The sequence below is a fragment of the Staurois parvus genome, unplaced genomic scaffold (assembly GCF_062004578.1).
Source record: "Staurois parvus isolate SC_StPar_1 unplaced genomic scaffold, SC_StPar_1.0 ptg000848l, whole genome shotgun sequence".
Lineage (NCBI taxonomy): Eukaryota > Metazoa > Chordata > Amphibia > Anura > Ranidae > Staurois > Staurois parvus.
In genome coordinates this window covers 245,207-265,854 of record NW_028318644.1, presented here as the reverse complement: position 1 = coordinate 265,854, position 20,648 = coordinate 245,207, and the positions used below count along the sequence as shown (strand labels likewise).

Below are 20,648 nucleotides of genomic sequence, written 5' to 3'. Positions count from 1 at the left end.
CTCTCCCCCCTCTCCCTCTCTTCTCTCTCTCATCTCCTCTCTTCCCTCTCCTCTCTCTCTCTCTCCTCTCTCCCCTCCCTCCTCTCTCTTCCCCCTCTCTCTCATCTCCCCTCTCTCTCGCCCCCCCCTCTCTCTCCTCTCTCCCCTCTCTCTCCTCTCTCTCCTCTCTCCCTCTCTCTCCTCTCCTCTCTCTGTAGTTTAGCCAGGTGAGTTGTGATTCGCTAGCAGAGAAGGTGTGCCTCTGTGTACATTTTCAGGAAGGCTGTGATTGGTCAGAGGGGTGTAACAGTTTGGGCGTTTATTGGCCCTCCAGTGACAGAGCTGCTTATGGTGGGTGTCACACATGTGTCTCCAGCCATTGGCTGTGGCACCGCCTGCGATCCTCATATGCTGACTCGACATGAACTCACAACTCCAACCAGCTGAATGTTTCATCAGCCCGTCCGGTCTAATCTCGTCTAGTAACCGGTAACAATGGTGGACAGCGTTTACCGAACACGTTCCCTGGGAGTGGCTGCTGAGGGTTTGCCGGATCAGTACGCAGATGGGCGAGCAGCCCGGGTCTGGCATTACTACATCGGAGACAAGAGAAGCCGAACAGATGAATATCGAACCTGGATCATCTCCCTGCTGCAGAAACACGACTGCAAGACGGTGCTGGATGTCGCATGTGGTACAGGGTGAGTGTGTCAGTACATGTACACCCCAATGTCACCCCAACACCCCAGCATATCACCTGCGTACACATACACCCCGATGTCACCCCAACATATCACCTGCGTACACATACACCCCGATGTCACCCCAACATATCACCTGCGTACACATACACCCCGATGTCACCCCAACACCCCAACATATCATCTGCGTACACATACACCCCGATGTCACTCCAACACATCACCTGCGTACACATACACCCCGATGTCACCCCAACATATCACCTGCGTACACATACACCCCGATGTCACTCCGTCACCCCAACACATCACCTGTGTACATATACACCCCGATGTCACCCCAACATATCACCTGCGTACACATACACCCCGATGTCACTCCGTCACCCCAACACATCACCTGTGTACATGTACACCCCGATGTCACCCCAACACCCCAACACCCCAACATATCACCTACGTACACATACACCCCGATGTCACACCAACACCCCAACATATCACCTACGTACACATACACCCCGATGTCACACCAACACCCCAACATATCACCTACGTACACATACACCCCGATGTCACACCAACACCCCAACATATCACCTGCGTACACATACACCCCGATGTCACACCAACACCCCAACATATCACCTACGTACACATACACCCCGATGTCACACCAACACCCCAACATATCACCTGCGTACACATACACCCCGATGTCACACCAACACCCCAACATATCACCTACGTACACATACACCCCGATGTCACACCAACACCCCAACATATCACCTGCGTACACATACACCCCGATGTCACACCAACATATCACCTGCGTACACATACACCCCGGTGTCACACCGTCACCCCAACATATCACCTGCGTACACATACACCCCGATGTCACCCCAACACCCCAACATATCACCTGCGTACACATACACCCCAATGTCACTCCAACATATCACCTGCGTACACATACACCCCGATGTCACCCCAACACATCACCTGCGTACACATACACCCCGATGTCACTCCGTCACCCCAACATATCACCTGTGTACACATACACCCCGATGTCACTCCGTCACCCCAACATATCACCTGTGTACATATACACCCCGATGTCACACCAACACATCACCTGTGTACACATACACCCCGATGTCACACCAACACCCCAACATATCACCTGCGTACACATACACCCCGATGTCACACCAACACATCACCTGCGTACACATACACCCCGATGTCACCCCAACATATCACCTGCGTACACATACACCCCGATGTCACCCCAACATATCACCTGCGTACACATACACCCCGGTGTCACACCGTCACCCCAACATATCACCTGCGTACACATACACCCCGGTGTCACACCGTCACCCCAGCATATCACCTGTGTACACATACACCCCGATGTCACACCGTCACCCCAGCATATCACCTGTGTACACATACACCCCGATGTCACACCGTCACCCCAGCATATCACCTGTGTACACATACACCCCGGTGTCACACCGTCACCCCAGCAGATCACCTGCGTACACATACACCCCGGTGTCACACCAACACCCCAACATATCACCTGCGTACACATACACCCCGGTGTCACACCAACACCCCAACATATCTGCGTACACATACACCCCGGTGTCACACCAACACCCCAACATATCAGCTGCGTACACATACACCCCGGTGTCACACCGTCACCCCAACATATCAGCTGCGTACACATACACCCCGGTGTCACACCGTCACCCCAACATATCAGCTGCGTACACATACACCCCGGTGTCACACCGTCACCCCAACATATCACCTGTGTACACATACACCCCGGTGTCACTCCGTCACCCCAACATATCACCTGTGTACACATACACCCCGATGTCACTCCGTCACCCCAACATATCACCTGTGTACACATACACCCCGATGTCACACCAACACCACAACATATCACCTGCGTACTAATACACCCCGATGTCACACCGTCACCAACACCCCAACATATCGCCTGTGTACACATACACCCCGATGTCACACCAACACCACAACATATCGCCTGCGTACACATAGACCCTCATGTCACACCAACACCCCAACATATCACCTGCGTACTAATACACCCCGATGTCACACCGTCACCAACACCCCAACATATCACCTGTGTACACATACACCCCGATGTCACACCAACACCACAACATATCACCTGCGTACTAATACACCCCGATGTCACACCGTCACCAACACCCCAACATATCACCTGCGTACACATAGACCCTCATGTCACACCAACACCCCAACATATCACCTGCGTACTAATACACCCCGATGTCACACCGTCACCAACACCCCAACATATCACCTGTGTACACATACACCCCGATGTCACACCAACACCACAACATATCACCTGCGTACTAATACACCCCGATGTCACACCGTCACCAACACCCCAACATATCACCTGTGTACACATACACCCCGATGTCACACCAACACCACAACATATCACCTGCGTACTAATACACCTCGATATCACACTGTCACCAACACCCCAACATATCAACTGTGTACACATACACCCCGATATCACACCGTCACCAACACCCCCAACATATCACCTACGTACACATACACCCCAATATCACACCGTCACCAACACCCCAACATATCACCTGTCATGTGTCAGTACAAATACACCCCAATATCACACTGTCACCAACACCCCATCCCTTTCACTAATACACCTCTCTATTACCTGTAATGAGTCACCAATACAATGCAATTAACCACTTGCCTACAGGGCACTTCTACCCCCTTCCTGCCCCCCGGGCACTTCTACCCCCTTCCTGCCCCCCGGGCACTTCTACCCCCTCCCTGCCTACCGGGCACTTCTACCCCCTCCCTGCCTACCGGGCACTTCTACCCCCTCCCTGCCTACCGGGCACTTCTACCCCCTTCCTGCCCACCGGGCACTTCTACCCCCTTCCTGCCCACCGGGCACTTCTACCCCCTTCCTGCCCAGGCCAATTTCCAGCTTTCAGCGCTGTTGCACTTTGACAATTGCGCAGTCATGCAACACTGTACCCATATGAAATTTTTATAATTTTTTGAGACAGATAGAGCTTTCTTTTGGTGGTATTTAATCACCTCGGGGTTTTTTATTTTTTTGCTAAACAAACCAAAACAACTGAAAATTTTGAAAAAAAAAAGAGTTTTTTCTTAGTTTTTGTTTTAAAATTTTGTAAATAAGTGATTTTTCTCCGTCACTGATATGCGTTATGAGGCTGCAGTGATGGGCACTGATAGGTGGCACTGATGAGGAGGCACTGGTAGGTGGCACTGATGTAATTGACAGGCATCACTGATGGGCACTGAAAGGCAGCACTCATATATGGCACTGATAGGCGGCACTGACTGGCACTGTTATGTGGCACTGATAGGCAGCACTGATAGGTGGCACTGACTGGCACTAATAGATGGCACTGACTGGCACTGATAGGTGGCACTGATTGGCAGCACTGATATGTGACACTGAAAGGCAGCTCAGATGGGCACTGATATGTGGCATTGATGTGGCACTAATGGGCACTGACAGGTGGCATTGATGGACACTGACAGGTGGCACTGCTGGGGCTACACTGATCATCAGGACACACTGATCATCCGTGCCCTGATGATCAGTGTACATGTCCCCTCCGAGGAATGCCGATTACCGGCTCTCTGCTCTTCTCCTCTGTCAGTGTGACAGTTAGTGAGGAGAGAAATGCCGATATGATTGGACACAGCTGATCACATGACCGAGCCGAAATCTTCAACCCTCTCGCTACCAGAGACACCTCACCTAGCACAGGTACCACACTTCACAAATGGCTGCTTGTACTGGTTACTTAGTCTATCGTTACTCTTGGCAACTACTTGCATCTCCTCCGTACCATGTGAACTCTTGAGGAGACTGACTTAATACCCCAATGCGGTTTAACTGACCTAAACGTCAGATGTCTATTTGTAGTGTGCCGGTTGCTTTCATACACCCCTTTAGAATAACTTCTGACCAGGCAGGACAACATTTCAAAGGCTTTCCTTAAATAGGCACAAAGTCATTTCCTAACTATAACTGTGGCTGCCCCAGCATACCTGCATCGGTAAAGTCTTTTATTGGTGAATCCAGAGTGATAGTGATCCATGATTAAAGTGTCCCGAAGAGTCAGTGTCTTCAACGAGGACTAAAAGTCCCAGAAGACCCTCTGCATGATGGTTTTTGTGCGGTTCCCCAAACAGAATTCAGTGGTGACACCTTGGGATCTGATCTCCTCTCCTTTTATAATCACACAGGACCAATGGACCAGACCCATAAAAAGAAAACCTGAAACTTATCTGGAGAAGGTGGTAAAAACAATAATCCCTTCTTACCTACAGTAGGCAACGTGCCTACACATCCCCCTCCTTTATTGCAAGATGTGAACAACCAATGTTGTAGTGCAACATAAATAACATTGGGCACAAGACCCAATCAGGCAAGAGAAACTAAACCGTGACACAGCATGCACAACCTTATACATGAAAGTATGGGTCAGGTAGGTACACCTTCTCCTGTGTGGATCCCCTTGATAAGGTGGAAGACCAGGAAGAAGAACCTAGGTTTGACAGTTTCGATGCAATCCATGCGGATGTGCCTCCCGATGTTGTATTCCCGGGATAACCGGTGGAACTCTGCCTCGATATACTCATTTTTTGCTGAATGCTCCTGAGATGTTCTGGCATGTGTTTTCTTGCAGATAGCTCTATATCTTATATTGTTTTGTTTTTCCAAGCTGATGGCATAGCATGTCTAGTACATAGGGGAAGACAAGCCCTTATGTTCCCAAACATATCCAAATATCTTTGCAACCAGCCAAACGGGTGATCCTCACTGAGCCTTGGGGCAACAATGCATCCACTGGGCAGTGGTTTTGTGTCCAGTCTGTTAAATTGATGCCACTTGGGAACCCAGAGGTGCCTACTAGATAGCAGGGTAGGGTACATGAGGCTCTGGCAATGGTTAAGGATCCTTGTCACTGTCACCAAAAGATAGCGAGTTCCAGGAGGTCCCCTTGCAAGGCCCCATATGGGTAACCATAAGGATAAATGGGTTCTCCTTTGCAGCTGTGGAAATGGTCATTGCAGTATAACTCAGAAGGGGTGGTTGAGAGAGGACCAGCACTGGAGAATTCAGAATGGAAGAGCCACTGCTGTCTGGGAGATTCGCAGCGGACAGGTCCCACACTGGTGGAGACGGCACTTCCTCTAAGATCATTTCAGTAGGTTCTGTCCAAGCTTCCTGGACAGGGGGGCAGCTCTACCTCTTATACAGTGGGGAAGGCTGTAATGGAAATGTCCCAGCCTGCGCTGAGTACTTCCGTTAGAATATGGCTTCCCTGTCCAAACACCAACCACAGACACCACAGATTTGAAGTAAACCAGGAAGTAGACTAGTTTATTTGAACACAGATACAAGATATATACACTCAGGGGACAATCCCCCCTCCCTGCATAATGACACAGGGCGGGGTAATCTACATTTAGTAACAAGAGACACACCAGCAGATGGTCCCATCAGGAGGGAGGGCTGATGGATACACCCCCCCACTAAGCTAATACACATAAACACATACATCCCATAATAGTTTGCTCCCAAGCAAGACAAACAGTAGAACAATGGGATGCAACCACATGGCATTAAACAACCCCCCACCCCAATATTAGGACAGATCACCCTGTACACCTAACAGGCACAGGGGGACTTACACATAATAGGGATATGGGGAGCTGAGACAGGGGTCTCCCCACCTCTCCAAAGTGAGCTGTGTTCCATGGGCCCCCCACCCGAAGTCACTCCCGTCACAGAGGCCATCCCTGGATAGATGCAACTGGCAGGCCAAAGGATTTTGACCAGGGGCTCCAGCAGAGTATTGGGTCCTGTGCCATCATAAACCTCCCACGGGACAGTCAGTCTATCAGGGCCGAGGTCTGCGGCTTCTTTGACTTCTGGCAACTTATGAAAAAGTAGAGCTCCACATTGATGACAGCAAGCCTGCGGGGAGAGTAGAACCAGGCGACTCCTACAAAATGGACATATAACCCAGAGTTTGTCTCAGGTGCCGTGCAGCAAACCCTACAACAGGCTGGTTCCAGACCCCAGTGTCAGACGTGACCAGTACCTTCTTCCAGGGTAGCTGCTGCTCCAACATAGTGACCGGTAGCAACGCACGTGGTGGGTCTTAAAGTATATTGTATGTTTTATTAGATAGATATTGAAACACATATTGTTCATTCTGGGACAGGCCGGTGACATGACCACTTTACACATCAAAAGAACTCTTTGCCATGTTAATTCTATGGGAGGTCACCTCGGTATTTGGGGAATCGCCTGTTTATCTAATTAGACATTTCAGAGGATACATTGTTTACATTTAAGGATAATAAAGAATGTGACTTGACCATACAAGAAGTATTTATTGATGGTAATTAGACTGGAGGGGGTATTATATGGTGACAGGATGACTTGTGTATCTGGTAAACACAATAGTGACCTTAATTGTTATCTATAGTAATGACAAGTGATGTCTTTTCATGGAAGATCAAAAGTGTTTTGTCAGCCAATCAGAAACCCCTCCAGTAAACTGTATTTCAAGGGAAGTTATTTTGTCTGGGGGAGGAGCTTCTTCCTTTCATTAATATGGAAGCAAAGGTATAGATCATAACTCGCATTATTGCACGCATGGAGGCATGTTATAGATCGGACATATGATGGACGGTGTAGGATCTCCATGTGTGATATGAAGTATCTTCAATGGGACTCTGAAGGTTGTTTGTTTGTTGTAATATTTACAAATGTTATAGATTGGAGGTCTGTCATCTGTTACAAATATCTTTTATCCAAATAAATGCATCTCCCTGGAAAAGAACTGTTGGACAAGTTGCTGCGGGAAAATACATTTATAAATATACTCACATTGTCATTTGTCATCCTCCTCTATTGAGAGAAGACAACAGGTCTGAGGGTCCTTCCAGAGCCGGTTGCTATATAGGCCCCTTATCAGCATCTCCTCCAATCCCACGAGGGTACCTTGTGCAGGGACCAATCGGGAAACAAGCATAGCAAGTCATATACATTATTGCTGGGCAAGCATGGACAAGTTCTAACTAGCTAACTATTGCTATGGTCTCTTTAGTGGTGGTCTTCAGGTGTATGAAGCAGGTGTGGCCCCACATTGGGGGCCAATTTGTAGGGTACGTGGGCCTTCCATTTAGGGCAACATGAGAGTCCTACCCCAGGGTGGGTTCTTCTGGGCCATGCAAGGCATGGTGGACGGTGTCACTCGCCCTGCACAAGGGGTACCTTTTGCTTTGTCGTGCTCGTCAATGCCCCGGGACAAGGTGGGGACAGCTTTCAGGGAAAGTCAATCTTGAGGTGGTACTCCAACTTAGAGATGGTCGTACACTGAGTGACCAAGCCAGATTCCAGCTAGACGTCTGGTCCTGTGCCAACGCACACCTTGTACCTGTTGGCAATTAGGAGGGACACGCTGAGCCCTTGCCCACTCCACCCGTCCAGCATACGTCTGCCAAGTCACTCTCAGTGACAGAATGGAGTCCTGCCATACACATAGCATGGACCTCGTGCATGCATTTTGTTCTTCTTGCTCTCCTGTACCTGGTGGCTAGGCCAAGGGCCTCCGAGACTCTGATCTGCTCATGTTGCTATGGGAGACAGACCACTGAGGAGCCCAAACCAGGGACCCCCTTACTACTGGAGGACACCTCACCTAGCCCAGGCTGCTTGTACTGGTTACTAGGCTCTCGTTATATTAAACTCCTTCCATGCACCTCCATCCTATTTCCAGGTAATGTGATTGTGTACACAATGAGTGGGGAAGGGGGAACCTGTCCATGTTCTGTTATCTGTGGCCCATTGGAGGAGATTTCCCTTCACTTCCTGTCATGGAGATGGAACAGGACATGAGAGCAGATCTCTAGAAGATGAGGCCGGGAAATCCTCTCTTCCACAGTTGTCACCAGAACACATGTCCCCACGGAAAGATTTCCTCTCTATAAAATGAAAACCTGACAGGGATTCTAACCTTTGCCCATCCTATCCAAAAAATGGGTTGGGCCATACATACACTTTAAAGTGGTAATAAACTGCATCCAAAAGAAATAAATCACCTGCAAGGTAAAAGCATAATATGCTAGAATACATTGCACACAACGAGGCGGCGCACACAACGGGGCGTCGCACACAACGGGGTGTCACACACAAGACACCACACACAACGGGGCACTGCACAATACAAGGCGTCGCACACAACGGGGCGTCACACACAACGGGGCGTCGCACACAACGAGACGCCGCACACAACGGGGCATCGCACACAACGAGACACCGCACACAACGGGGCATCGCACACAACGGGGCATCGCACACAACGGGGCATCGCACACAACGGGGCATCGCACACAACGAGACACCGCACACAACGAGACACCGCACACAACGGGGCACTGCACAATACAAGGCGTTGCACACAACGAGGCGTCGCACACAACGGGGCATCGCACACAACGGGGCATCGCACACAACGGGGCATCGCACACAACGGGGCATCGCACACAACGGGGCACCGCACACAACGAGACACCGCACACAACGGGGCATCGCACACAACGGGGCATCGCACACAACGGGGCATCGCACACAACGGGGCATCGCACACAACGAGACACCGCACACAACGAGACACCGCACACAACGGGGCATTGCACACAACGGGGCGTCGCACACAACGAGACACCGCACACAACGAGACACCGCACACAACGAGACACCGCACACAACGAGACACCGCACACAACGAGACACCGCACACAACGAGACACCGCACACAACGAGACACCGCACACAACGAGACACCGCACACAACGAGACACCGCACACAACGAGACACCGCACACAACGAGACACCGCACACAACGGGGCGTCGCACACAACGAGACACCGCACACAACGAGACACCGCACACAACGAGACACCGCACACAACGAGACACCGCACACAACGGGTCGTCGCACACAACGGGTCGTCGCACACAACGGGTCTTCGCACACAACGGGGCATCGCACACAATGGGGCATCGCACACAACGAGACATCGCACACAACGGGGCATCGCACACAATGAGACATCGCACACACAATGGGGCATCACATACTAGCACATTATGTAAAACTTACCTACAAACAAAGCCTTCCAGTGGCGTCACCACTGACAGGACTTCCATCTTCACCTGATCCTTCCTCCAGGTTCACGGGCTCCGGTGGCTTGAATGGCCAAGTCGTGATGACGTCACTTCCGTGCATGCACCGGCTCTAAAAAAATTAATCTCCTAAACGGAGCACATTCATTCATTCAGGAGATATTCATTTTACCTCCAGGGAAGATTTATTATACGCTCACCTCTAGGTAAAAGTGAACAAAGTGGCTTCACTACCACTTTAGGGTCTGCAAATACCTTTTTTTCTTTACATTTTCTGATTCAATAAGAAGAAGAGGAATATGTTCGGTTTTAGATTTCATTCTTGTAAACGTGCAACACAAATTGATCTTTATCTATATTGCAATGAAATGATTGTAAGTAAACCGCTTTTGGTTGTTTTGGGTGATGAAGAAGACGATTGCTGGCCAGCAGTTCCTGGGGTCCCTTTTTTGTATTCATATTCCTTCAGGTTAAGCTTCTTCTTTTACTTGCCTCTCTATTAATCCAGATAAGAGGTCAGGTTCTACCATCGATCTGCATCACAGGGGTTGTGGGCTACAGGAAACCGTCAGGTTCTACCATCGATCTGCATCACAGGGGTTGTGGGCTACAGGAAACCGTCAGGTTCTACCATCGATCTGCATCACAGGGGTTGTGGGCTACAGGAAACCGTCAGGTTCTACCATCGATCTGCATCACAGGGGTTGTGGGCTACAGGAAACCGTCAGGTTCTACCATCGATCTGCATCACAGGGGTTGTGGGCTACAGGGAACCGTCAGGTTCTACCATCGATCTGCATCACAGGGGTTGTGGCCTACAGGGAACCGTCAGGTTCTACCATCGATCTGCATCACAGGGGTTGTGGCCTACAGGGAACCGTCAGGTTCTACCATCAATCTGCATCACAGGGGTTGTGGGCTACAGGGAACCGTCAGGTTCTACCATCGATCTGCATCACAGGGGTTGTGGGCTACAGGGAACCGTCAGGTTCTACCATCGATCTGCATCACAGGGGTTGTGGGCTACAGGGAACCGTCCATGTCTGCAAAGGCTTTTACTATAACAATCCCAATCCCATGGGAAGCAGGAGATGGCACCAGCCGTATCAACATTCCACCTCTATAAACTCCCCACCTGTTCCATACTAGAGAACAACCTATAACCACAGAGGAACACTTCACATATTATTCAGATCTCACAGAACCCCTGGTGATCAGTGGGAAGAATATCCCTTACATTGGAGGTCAGTGGGAAGAATGTCCCTTACATTGGGGGTCAGTGGGAAGAATGTCCCTTACATTGGGGGTCAGTGGGAAGAATGTCCCTTACATTGGGGGTCAGTGGGAAGAATGTCCCTTACATTGGGGGTCAGTGGGAAGAATGTCCCTTACATTGGGGTCAGTGGGGGGAATGTCCCTTACATTGGGGGTCAGTGGGAAGAATATCCCTTACATTGGGGGTCAGTGGGAAGAATGCCCTTACATTGTGGTCAGTGGGAAGAATGCCCCTTACGTTGGGGGTCAGTGAGAAGAATGCCCCTTACGTTGGTGATCAGTGAGAAGAATGTCCCTTACGTTGGGGGTCAGTGAGAAGAATGTCCCTTACGTTGGGGGTCAGTGGGAAGAATGTCCCTTACATTGGTGGTCAGTGGGAAGAATGTCTCTTACATTGGGGGTCAGTGGGAAGAATGTCCCTTACATTGGAGGTCAGTGGGAAGAATGTCCCTTACATTGGGGGATCAGTGGGAAGAATGTCCCTTACATTGGGGGATCAGTGGGAAGAATGTCCCTTACATTGGAGGTCAGTGGGAAGAATGTCCCTTACATTGGTGATCAGTGGGAAGAATATCCCTTACATTGGGGGTCAGTGGGAAGAATGTCCCTTACATTGGTGGTCAGTGGGAAGAATGTCTCTTACATTGGGGGTCAGTGGGAAGAATGTCCCTTACATTGGAGGTCAGTGGGAAGAATGTCCCTTACATTGGGGGATCAGTGGGAAGAATGTCCCTTACATTGGGGGATCAGTGGGAAGAATGTCCCTTACATTGGAGGTCAGTGGGAAGAATGTCCCTTACATTGGTGATCAGTGGGAAGAATGTCCCTTACATTGGGGGTCAGTGGGAAGAATGTCCCTTACATTGGGGGTCAGTGGGAAGAATGTCCCTTACATTGGGGGTCAGTGGGAAGAATATCCCTTACATTGGGGGTCAGTGGGAAGAATGTCCCTTACGTTGGGGGTCAGTGAGAAGAATGTCCCTTACGTTGGGGGTCAGTGAGAAGAATGTCCCTTACGTTGGGGGTCAGTGAGAAGAATGTCCCTTACGTTGGGGGTCAGTGAGAAGAATGTCCCTTACGTTGGGGGTCAGTGGGAAGAATGTCCCTTACGTTGGTGATCAGTGGGAAGAATGTCCCTTACGTTGGTGATCAGTGGGAAGAATGTCCCTTACGTTGGGGGTCAGTGGGAAAAATATCCCTTACGTTGGGGGTCAGTGGGAAGAATGTCCCTTACGTTGGGGGTCAGTGGGAAGAATGTCCCTTACGTTGGTGGTCAGTGGGACGAATGTCCCTTACATTGGTGGTCAGTGGGACGAATGTCCCTTACATTGGTGGTCAGTGGGACGAATGTCCCTTACATTGGGGGTCAGTGGGAAGAATGTCTCTTACATTGGTGGTCAGTGGGAAGAATGTCCCTTACATTGGGGGTCAGTGGGAAGAATGTCCCTTACATTGGGGGTCAGTGGGAAGAATGTCTCTTACATTGGTGGTCAGTGGGAAGAACGTCCCTTACTTTGGGGGTCAGTGGGAAGAATGTCCCTTACATTGGGGGTCAGTGGGAAGAATGTCCCTTACATTGGGGGTCAGTGGGAAGAATGTCCCTTACATTGGGGGTCAGTGGGAAGAATGTCCCTTACATTGGGGGTCAGTGGGAAGAATACTCCTTACATCATATTGATTATTACTTTAGCAAGCGCTATCAGTTGTATGTGGTAATTATCCTCTCGTCTGTGCCTGAAAAGCTGCCAGAAGCTCGGTCCCAGTGTGGCTCCTCTCCACCAGGCTCTCCATGGGCTCTTGGGTGCTTGAGGGGACTTCTGGTTCCTAGGAGTTAGAAGATGAGACCAGTGAGGAGGAGGAGGGGGTGCAGGAAACATGTTTCAGTCCCATCAGCTCCAGCAGTGTGCCTTGTCCTTTATCCTTCCCACATGCCAGAAGATTGACAGTGTGGCTCCCTCAATGCTGTTCTGCCTCTTGTGCCATGGGGGATGTCTAGCACAGTGGTTGATGAGTTTTCGGGAAGTCCATGCCGGTCTGAACTGTGTTTTAGGGTCCATGCAGACTGGCTTAAAAAAACACACTAGAGGAGTTTGGTGTTTTGCCTGTGGAAGCAGCTCAATAGTGTCCTATGTGTCAATGCACATTAGGACATTTAGAGGCATATTGTAATTTCAGCTTTTAGAGGCAGAAAAAAAACACTAAATGCACCTAAATGCTAATACAAATAATGCATTTTTTTCTGCCAAGGGTACTGAAATTTTAATGGCCAGCATGCATTGACCTTAAAGGCTTGGCAGCCCACTTTTATTTAAGCAAACAAAAAAAAATCAACGTTCAAACAAAGATTCCCACAAGGTATCCCAAGGGGTTTACCAAGAAGGAAATGGTCAACAGAAAACAATAACCCACCTGGCTTCTCTTGTCTTCAGCTGTGCTGCTGCTCTCTTTGGTCATTTAGACTCGTTTCACCCAACTCCTCTTTTCTCACTCAGCCAGAACAGATGCTGCACCCCTGCTACATGGGTCCCCTCCCTGGCCTCTCAGTATGGGGTCCCATGGCGCCCTGGGTTCTCACATTCCTTTTGAGACTTACAGATTCCCTCCAGTCCCTGGATTTACTAGGCAACTCATCTTTTTCCAGTCTCCCCAGATTTGCACAGCTGTCTTGACTTTCCCAGTACTGTGGGCAAGGAATCCCCCAACATGGGGTGCAGTCTCCTGGGCAGGAACACACATCCCTCCTGGCTGGGGCACACAGCTCTCTCCAAAATGCAGTGCTCAGACTTGGCTTCTAATGAGCATTCATACCTACATACTCACACAACCTGCAGGTCTCCAATAAGACTTGGTCATGGGATCGGAGACTTCTTCACATGCAGTTTTCTTTGAAGTCTCCAAGCTACAGACCGTGATCTGGGATAACCAAACCCAGAGAAAACTGAAATCCCAGTCTGCTTCATTCAGAAGCAATATTCTGGAGCTGCACACTTTAGTACATGTCCAATGTCCTTCCTATATCCGTACCCTAAGCTCACATCATGGCAATGCCTCACAGTCGTACTCATTCTTTAAAATGTTCCACCTTCGCAGTCAGTGGCAACATCAGATGGTCTACCACCTCATCATTTACTCCAGTGGTTGTCAACATATGAGCTAAAGGGGCCCTCTAGTGCAGCCCCTGACATCAGCAAATGGGCACACATAATGTTCCATATATGTAATGCTGGAGAGGACTGTCAGAGACTGCAGACCTAATAGTGTAAATGAGGGTCAGAGAGTGAGGACAGGATACATTGTTGGCTGGGGATGTGTTACAGAAGACAAGCTGGGGACATGTAACACGAGGCTGGTAGAGATCAATGCTATCTCCCTAATCAACATTTCCATTACAAACTGCTGAGGTCCAAGGGCCACACATCATATATCACAGGGCCGCAGGTTGGCTACCAGGGGTCTACTCCATCCTCATCACAGGAGATATCTTTGCAGTAAGATCGCTGCCTGATGTCTTCTGACTCCTATGTGACTGAACCCTCCTCTGCCTCTGCAATCACAGTGCTATCTTCCTTATCCTCAACATCTGAAAGGAGGAATTCTTGTGCATAACCAAACTCATCCTCTTGCCAAAACTGGTGATCATCTGACCAAAAATGTCACCAACTTCTAATTTCCAGTTTGTGCAGCTCTGCGTGATTAGCAGAAGAGGAGCAGCAAGGGGGCACATTGGCAGGCATTCTGCCCAACCTGCTTTCCCTATGACCTCTGCATGCAGAACCTCTGCCTGACATTTCTTTTTTAATAAATGTGATTTTAATACATTTAATGGTAGATCTGGTGTTCAAGGGATAAATATGTGGTGCTTTGCAGCACACTACTTTACCGCATAAGTCTGTGTGGATACAAAGGGCAGCTTTACCCGTGTCAGCAATAGTCTACACTGCGCACCCAAAATTAAAAAAAGACCCTAGAAAATGCTTCTCCCGGAAAATAAACTCTGAAACACAATAAACATTTTCTATTTACCCAGCAGAAATGTAAAAAATATTGATAAATGTGAAGTGAAAGAAAATATAAAAACTCAATAAAATGGGGGCAGCGGGCAGCAACTAATCAGCAACTACGGTTGTTTCTGACACACAGAAAGATATTGGTAATATGGACTGCTGAGTGTCAGAACTGGGAATATGGGGGAGAAGAGTTTGGAGCCCCCCACACTGCAGTCTTCCATCATTGTGCACAATACTTCAATGTCTAGCACATAAAGCTGGCCATACACTGAGCGAATGTTCGCCAATACTAGATACACCAGTCGTTGGTCTTCTGGGTGGCCATGTACACACCGCTCTGCCTGACATTCTTCAAATGAATAACCAGAAGGACAGGGTAGAAATGTGCTTGTCAAACAGAAGCTGCATCCAATCAGATGTCAGAATACAATAGCTGGTGCAGCACTTCCCCCTTAAGGGGTGCTTAGTAATTTTAGGGTTCCTTGTCAATCTGAACGTTTTGTTGAAAGGCCAACCTCTGCTGACACCACCGCGCTCTCGTGACCCGAATCCATCGCACCTGTAAGATGGACTCACACACAAGTCAGTAGAGACCAATATGACGTTTATATTGGAATTAGAGGTGACTTGGTCAAAAGAACAAAATGACACTGATATATGCAGCAAATATAAACACTCTCAGTAATTGTGAGAAAAGTAACGACATCCACAGTAAAGCAACAATAAAAAAAATCCAGTGCCTCCTCTGAGGGGACTGCTGAATCCCCAGTGAGCAGAAACAACTATCAAGCTCACATGGGTCCTCAGAACTAGATGACGAGGATTAGATGTGAAGGAAAAGAATTCTCATTTGAGCAATGTCCCTGTAAAAACACTACAATGTATTCTGCGCACTTGTTGGGTCCCAGTTGGAATGAAGTTGAGTGGAGGTGTGGAATATAGTTTCTTAGGATGGCAATACGAAGATAGTGAGGGAACAAGGGAGATTTAACACTTTTCCTCTTGGTGGTTGCAAATTAGGGCGAGGTCCCCTTTAAAGCTAAACATGGAGCAGGCTTGAATTAATGCAGTGGTATCGAAACTGTGGCCCGGGGGCCAGATGTGGCCCTTTTCTTGCTATTATCCGGCCCTTGGGGCACATTAACAATGGGGAATAATTTCTGCCACTGACACCAATAATAGGGCACTATTCCTCCCACTGATACTAATGATGGGGAACTATTCCTCCCACTGACACCAATGATGGGGCACTATTCCTCCCACTGACACCAAGGATGGGGCACTATTCCTCCCACTGACACCAATGACGGGGCACTATTCCTCCCACTGACACCAATGATGGGGCACTATTCCTCCCACTGACACCAATGATGGGGCACTATTCCTCCCACTGACACCAATGATGGGGCACTATTCCTCCCACTGACACCAATGATGGGACACTATTCCTCCCACTGACACCAATGATGGGGTACTATTCCTCCCACTGACACCAATGATGGGGCACTATTCCTCCCACTGGCACCAATGATGGGGCACTATTCCTCCCACTGACACCAATGATGGGGCACTATTCCTCCCACTGACACCAAGGATGGGGCACTATTCCTCCCACTGACACCAATGATGGGGCACTATTCCTCCCACTGACACCAATGATGGGGCACTATTCCTCCCACTGACACCAATGATGGGGCACTATTCCTCCCACTGACACCAATGATGGGGCACTATTCCTCCCACTGACACCAATGATGGGGCATTATTCCTCTCACTGAACCATTGATGGAGAACTATTCCTCCCACTGACACCAATGATGGGGCGCTATTCCTCCCACTGACACCAATGATGGGGCGCTATTCCTCCCACTGACACCAATGATGGGGCACTATTCCTCTCACTGAACCAATGATGGGGCACTATTCCTCTCACTGAACCATTGATGGAGAACTATTCCTCCCACTGACACCAATGATGGGGCACTATTCCTCCCACTGACACCAATGATGGGACACTATTCTTCCCACTGATACCAATGATGGGGCACTATTCCTCCCACTGATACCAATGATGGGGCACTATTCCTCCCACTGACACCAATGATGGGGCACTATTCCTCCCACTGACACCAATGATGGGGCACTATTCCTCCCACTGACACCAATGATGGGGCACTATTCCTCCCACTGACACCAATGATGGGGCACTATTCCCCCCACTGACACCAATGATGGGGCACTATTCCTCCCACTGACACCAATGATGGGGCACTATTCCCCCCACTGATACCAATGATGGGGCACTATTCCTCCCACTGATACCAATGATGGGGCACTATTCCTCCCACTGACACCAATGATGGGGCACTATTCCTCCCACTGACACCAATGACGGGGTACTATTCCTCCCACTGACACCAATGACGGGGCACTATTCCTCCCACTGACACCAATGACGGAGCACTATTCCTCCCACTGACACCAATGACGGAGCACTATTCCTCCCACTGACACCAATGACGGAGCACTATTCCTCCCACTGACACCAATGACGGGGCACTATTCCTCCCACTGACACCAAGGATGGGGCACTAGTCCTCCCACTGACACCAAGGATGGGGCACTATTCCTCCCACTGACACCAATGATGGGGCACTATTCCTCCCACTGACACCAAGGATGGGGCACTATTCCTCCCACTGACACCAATGATGGGGCACTATTCCTCCCACTGACACCAATGATGGGGCACTATTCCTCCCACTGACACCAATGATGGGGCACTATTCCTCCCACTGACACCAATGATGGGGCACTATTCCTCCCACTGACACCAAGGATGGGGCACTATTCCTCCCACTGACACCAAGGATGGGGCACTATTCCTCCCACTGACACCAATGATGGGGCACTATTCCTCCCACTGACACCAATGATGGGGCACTATTCCTCCCACTGACACCAATGATGGGGCACTATTCCTCCCACTGACACCAATGATGGGGCACTATTCCTCCCACTGACACCAATGATGGGGCACTATTCCTCCCACTGACACCAATGATGGGGCACTACTCCTCCCACTGACACCAATGATGGGGCACTACTCCTCCCACTGACACCAATGATGGGGCACTACTCCTCCCACTGACACCAATGATGGGGCACTACTCCTCCCACTGACACCAATGATGGGGCACTACTCCTCCCACTGACACCATTGATGGGGAACTATTCCCCCCACTGATACCAATGATGGGGCACTATTCCTCCCACTGACACCAATGATGGGGTACTATTCCTCCCACTGACACCAATGATGGGGCACTATTCCTCCCACTGACACCAATGACGGAGCACTATTCCTCCCACTGACACCAATGACGGAGCACTATTCCTCCCACTGACACCAATGACGGAGCACTATTCCTCCCACTGACACCAATGACGGGGCACTATTCCTCCCACTGACACCAATGACGGGGCACTATTCCTCCCACTGACACCAAGGACGGGGCACTATTCCTCCCACTGACACCAATGATGGGGCACTATTCCTCCCACTGACACCAATGATGGGGCACTATTCCTCCCACTGACACCAATGATGGGGCACTATTCCTCCCACTGACACCAATGATGGGGCACTATTCCTCTCACTGACACCAATGATGGGGCACTATTCCTCCCACTGACACCAATGACGGAGCACTATTCCTCCCACTGACACCAATGACGGAGCACTATTCCTCCCACTGACACCAATGACGGGGCACTATTCCTCCCACTGACACCAATGACGGGGCACTATTCCTCCCACTGACACCAATGACGGGGCACTATTCCTCCCACTGATACCATTGATGGGGCACTATTCCTCCCACTGACACCAATGATGGGGCACTATTCCTCCCACTGACACCAATGATGGGGTACTATTCCTCCCACTGACACCAATGATGGGGCACTATTCCTCCCACTGACACCAATGACGGAGCACTATTCCTCCCACTGACACCAATGACGGAGCACTATTCCTCCCACTGACACCAATGACGGAGCACTATTCCTCCCACTGACACCAATGACGGGGCACTATTCCTCCCACTGACACCAATGACGGGGCACTATTCCTCCCACTGACACCAAGGACGGGGCACTATTCCTCCCACTGACACCAAGGACGGGGCACTATTCCTCCCACTGACACCAAGGACGGGGCACTATTCCTCCCACTGACACCAAGGATGGGGCACTATTCCTCCCACTGACACCAAGGACGGGGCACTATTCCTCCCACTGACACCAAGGACGGGGCACTATTCCTCCCACTGACACCAATGATGGGGCACTATTCCTCCCGCTGACACCAATGATGGGGCACTATTCCTCCCGCTGACACCAATGATGGGGCAGTATTCCTCCCGCTGACACCAATGATGGGGCACTATTCCTCCCACTGACACAAATGATGGGGCACTATTCCTCCCGCTGACACCAATGACGGGGCACTATTCCTCTCACTGACACCAATGATGGGGCACTATTCCTCCCACTGACACCAATGACGGAGCACTATTCCTCCCACTGACACCAATGATGGGGCACTATTCCTCCCACTGATACCAATGACGGGGCACTATTCCTCTCACTGACACCAATGATGGGGCATTGTTACACAGAGGACATTTTCTACTCCCACTGGCCACAGTCTGGCCCCTCTAAAGTCTGAAGGATAGTAAACTGGCCTTTTGTTTAGAAAGTTTGGAGACCCCTGAAGTATTAAATAGCAACAATTGGCATAAATGTCACCAGGCAAAGATGGCTCCCTCTGTACATCAAAGGCAAATGTAAACAGTAATGGAAATCCTGCTTTGTTGAGGAAGGGAAACTTGTTGTTTCTGTTGGCACTGCTGTAGCCTGGCCTGTATCTGTATGTCCTGCGATCAGCTTGTTCAATAACCTGCAATGTAGATGTATCTCAGCGATGGCGGCTGGGAGAACTAGGCTGCAAACAGAGACAATTATCTGTCATGTCCACCACTATGTGTAGGTAGATACCTGAGGTGGCAAACTCTCAGTATTCCCTTTGTTAGTGGGTACATGGGTCTCTCTCGTCCAATCAGAGTATTCCGGCAGATCATAGCGGTCTGTCTTTCTCTGCAGACGGGGTCAGTCCACAGACTCTCCGGCTCAGACTCAGCATCCCGTCTGCTCTCCTGCTGTCAGATTGGCCTGTTGGGTCAATCTGGTGGTCAATAGGCTCTTTCCGCTCTTCCTCTCTCTCCAACTGTGGCTCCATGGCCTAGTTCAGCACTTCAGCTGTCAGCACACCTCCTTCTCCTTCAGTCTCTCCCTGCACT

The 20,648-nt window shown here is 49.9% G+C and overlaps 1 protein-coding gene across 4 annotated transcripts in view; it reads left to right on the top strand.

Annotated features, from left to right (window-relative positions):
• Positions 1 to 326: 326 nt before the first annotated feature.
• The window catches only part of GNMT (glycine N-methyltransferase), a 122,785-nt gene continuing 102,463 nt past the window's right edge, over positions 327 to 20,648 (top strand). For 2 of the 4 annotated variants that reach the window (XM_089655555.1, XM_089655554.1), the window contains exon 1: positions 329 to 680. In XM_089655555.1, the coding sequence (XP_089511681.1) occupies positions 475 to 680 (206 nt within the window). In that variant the 5' untranslated portion in view covers positions 329 to 474. Of the gene's footprint in view, positions 681 to 20,648 lie in introns of all 4 variants that reach the window. The other 2 variants (XM_089655552.1, XM_089655553.1) reach the window with 2 other exon arrangements.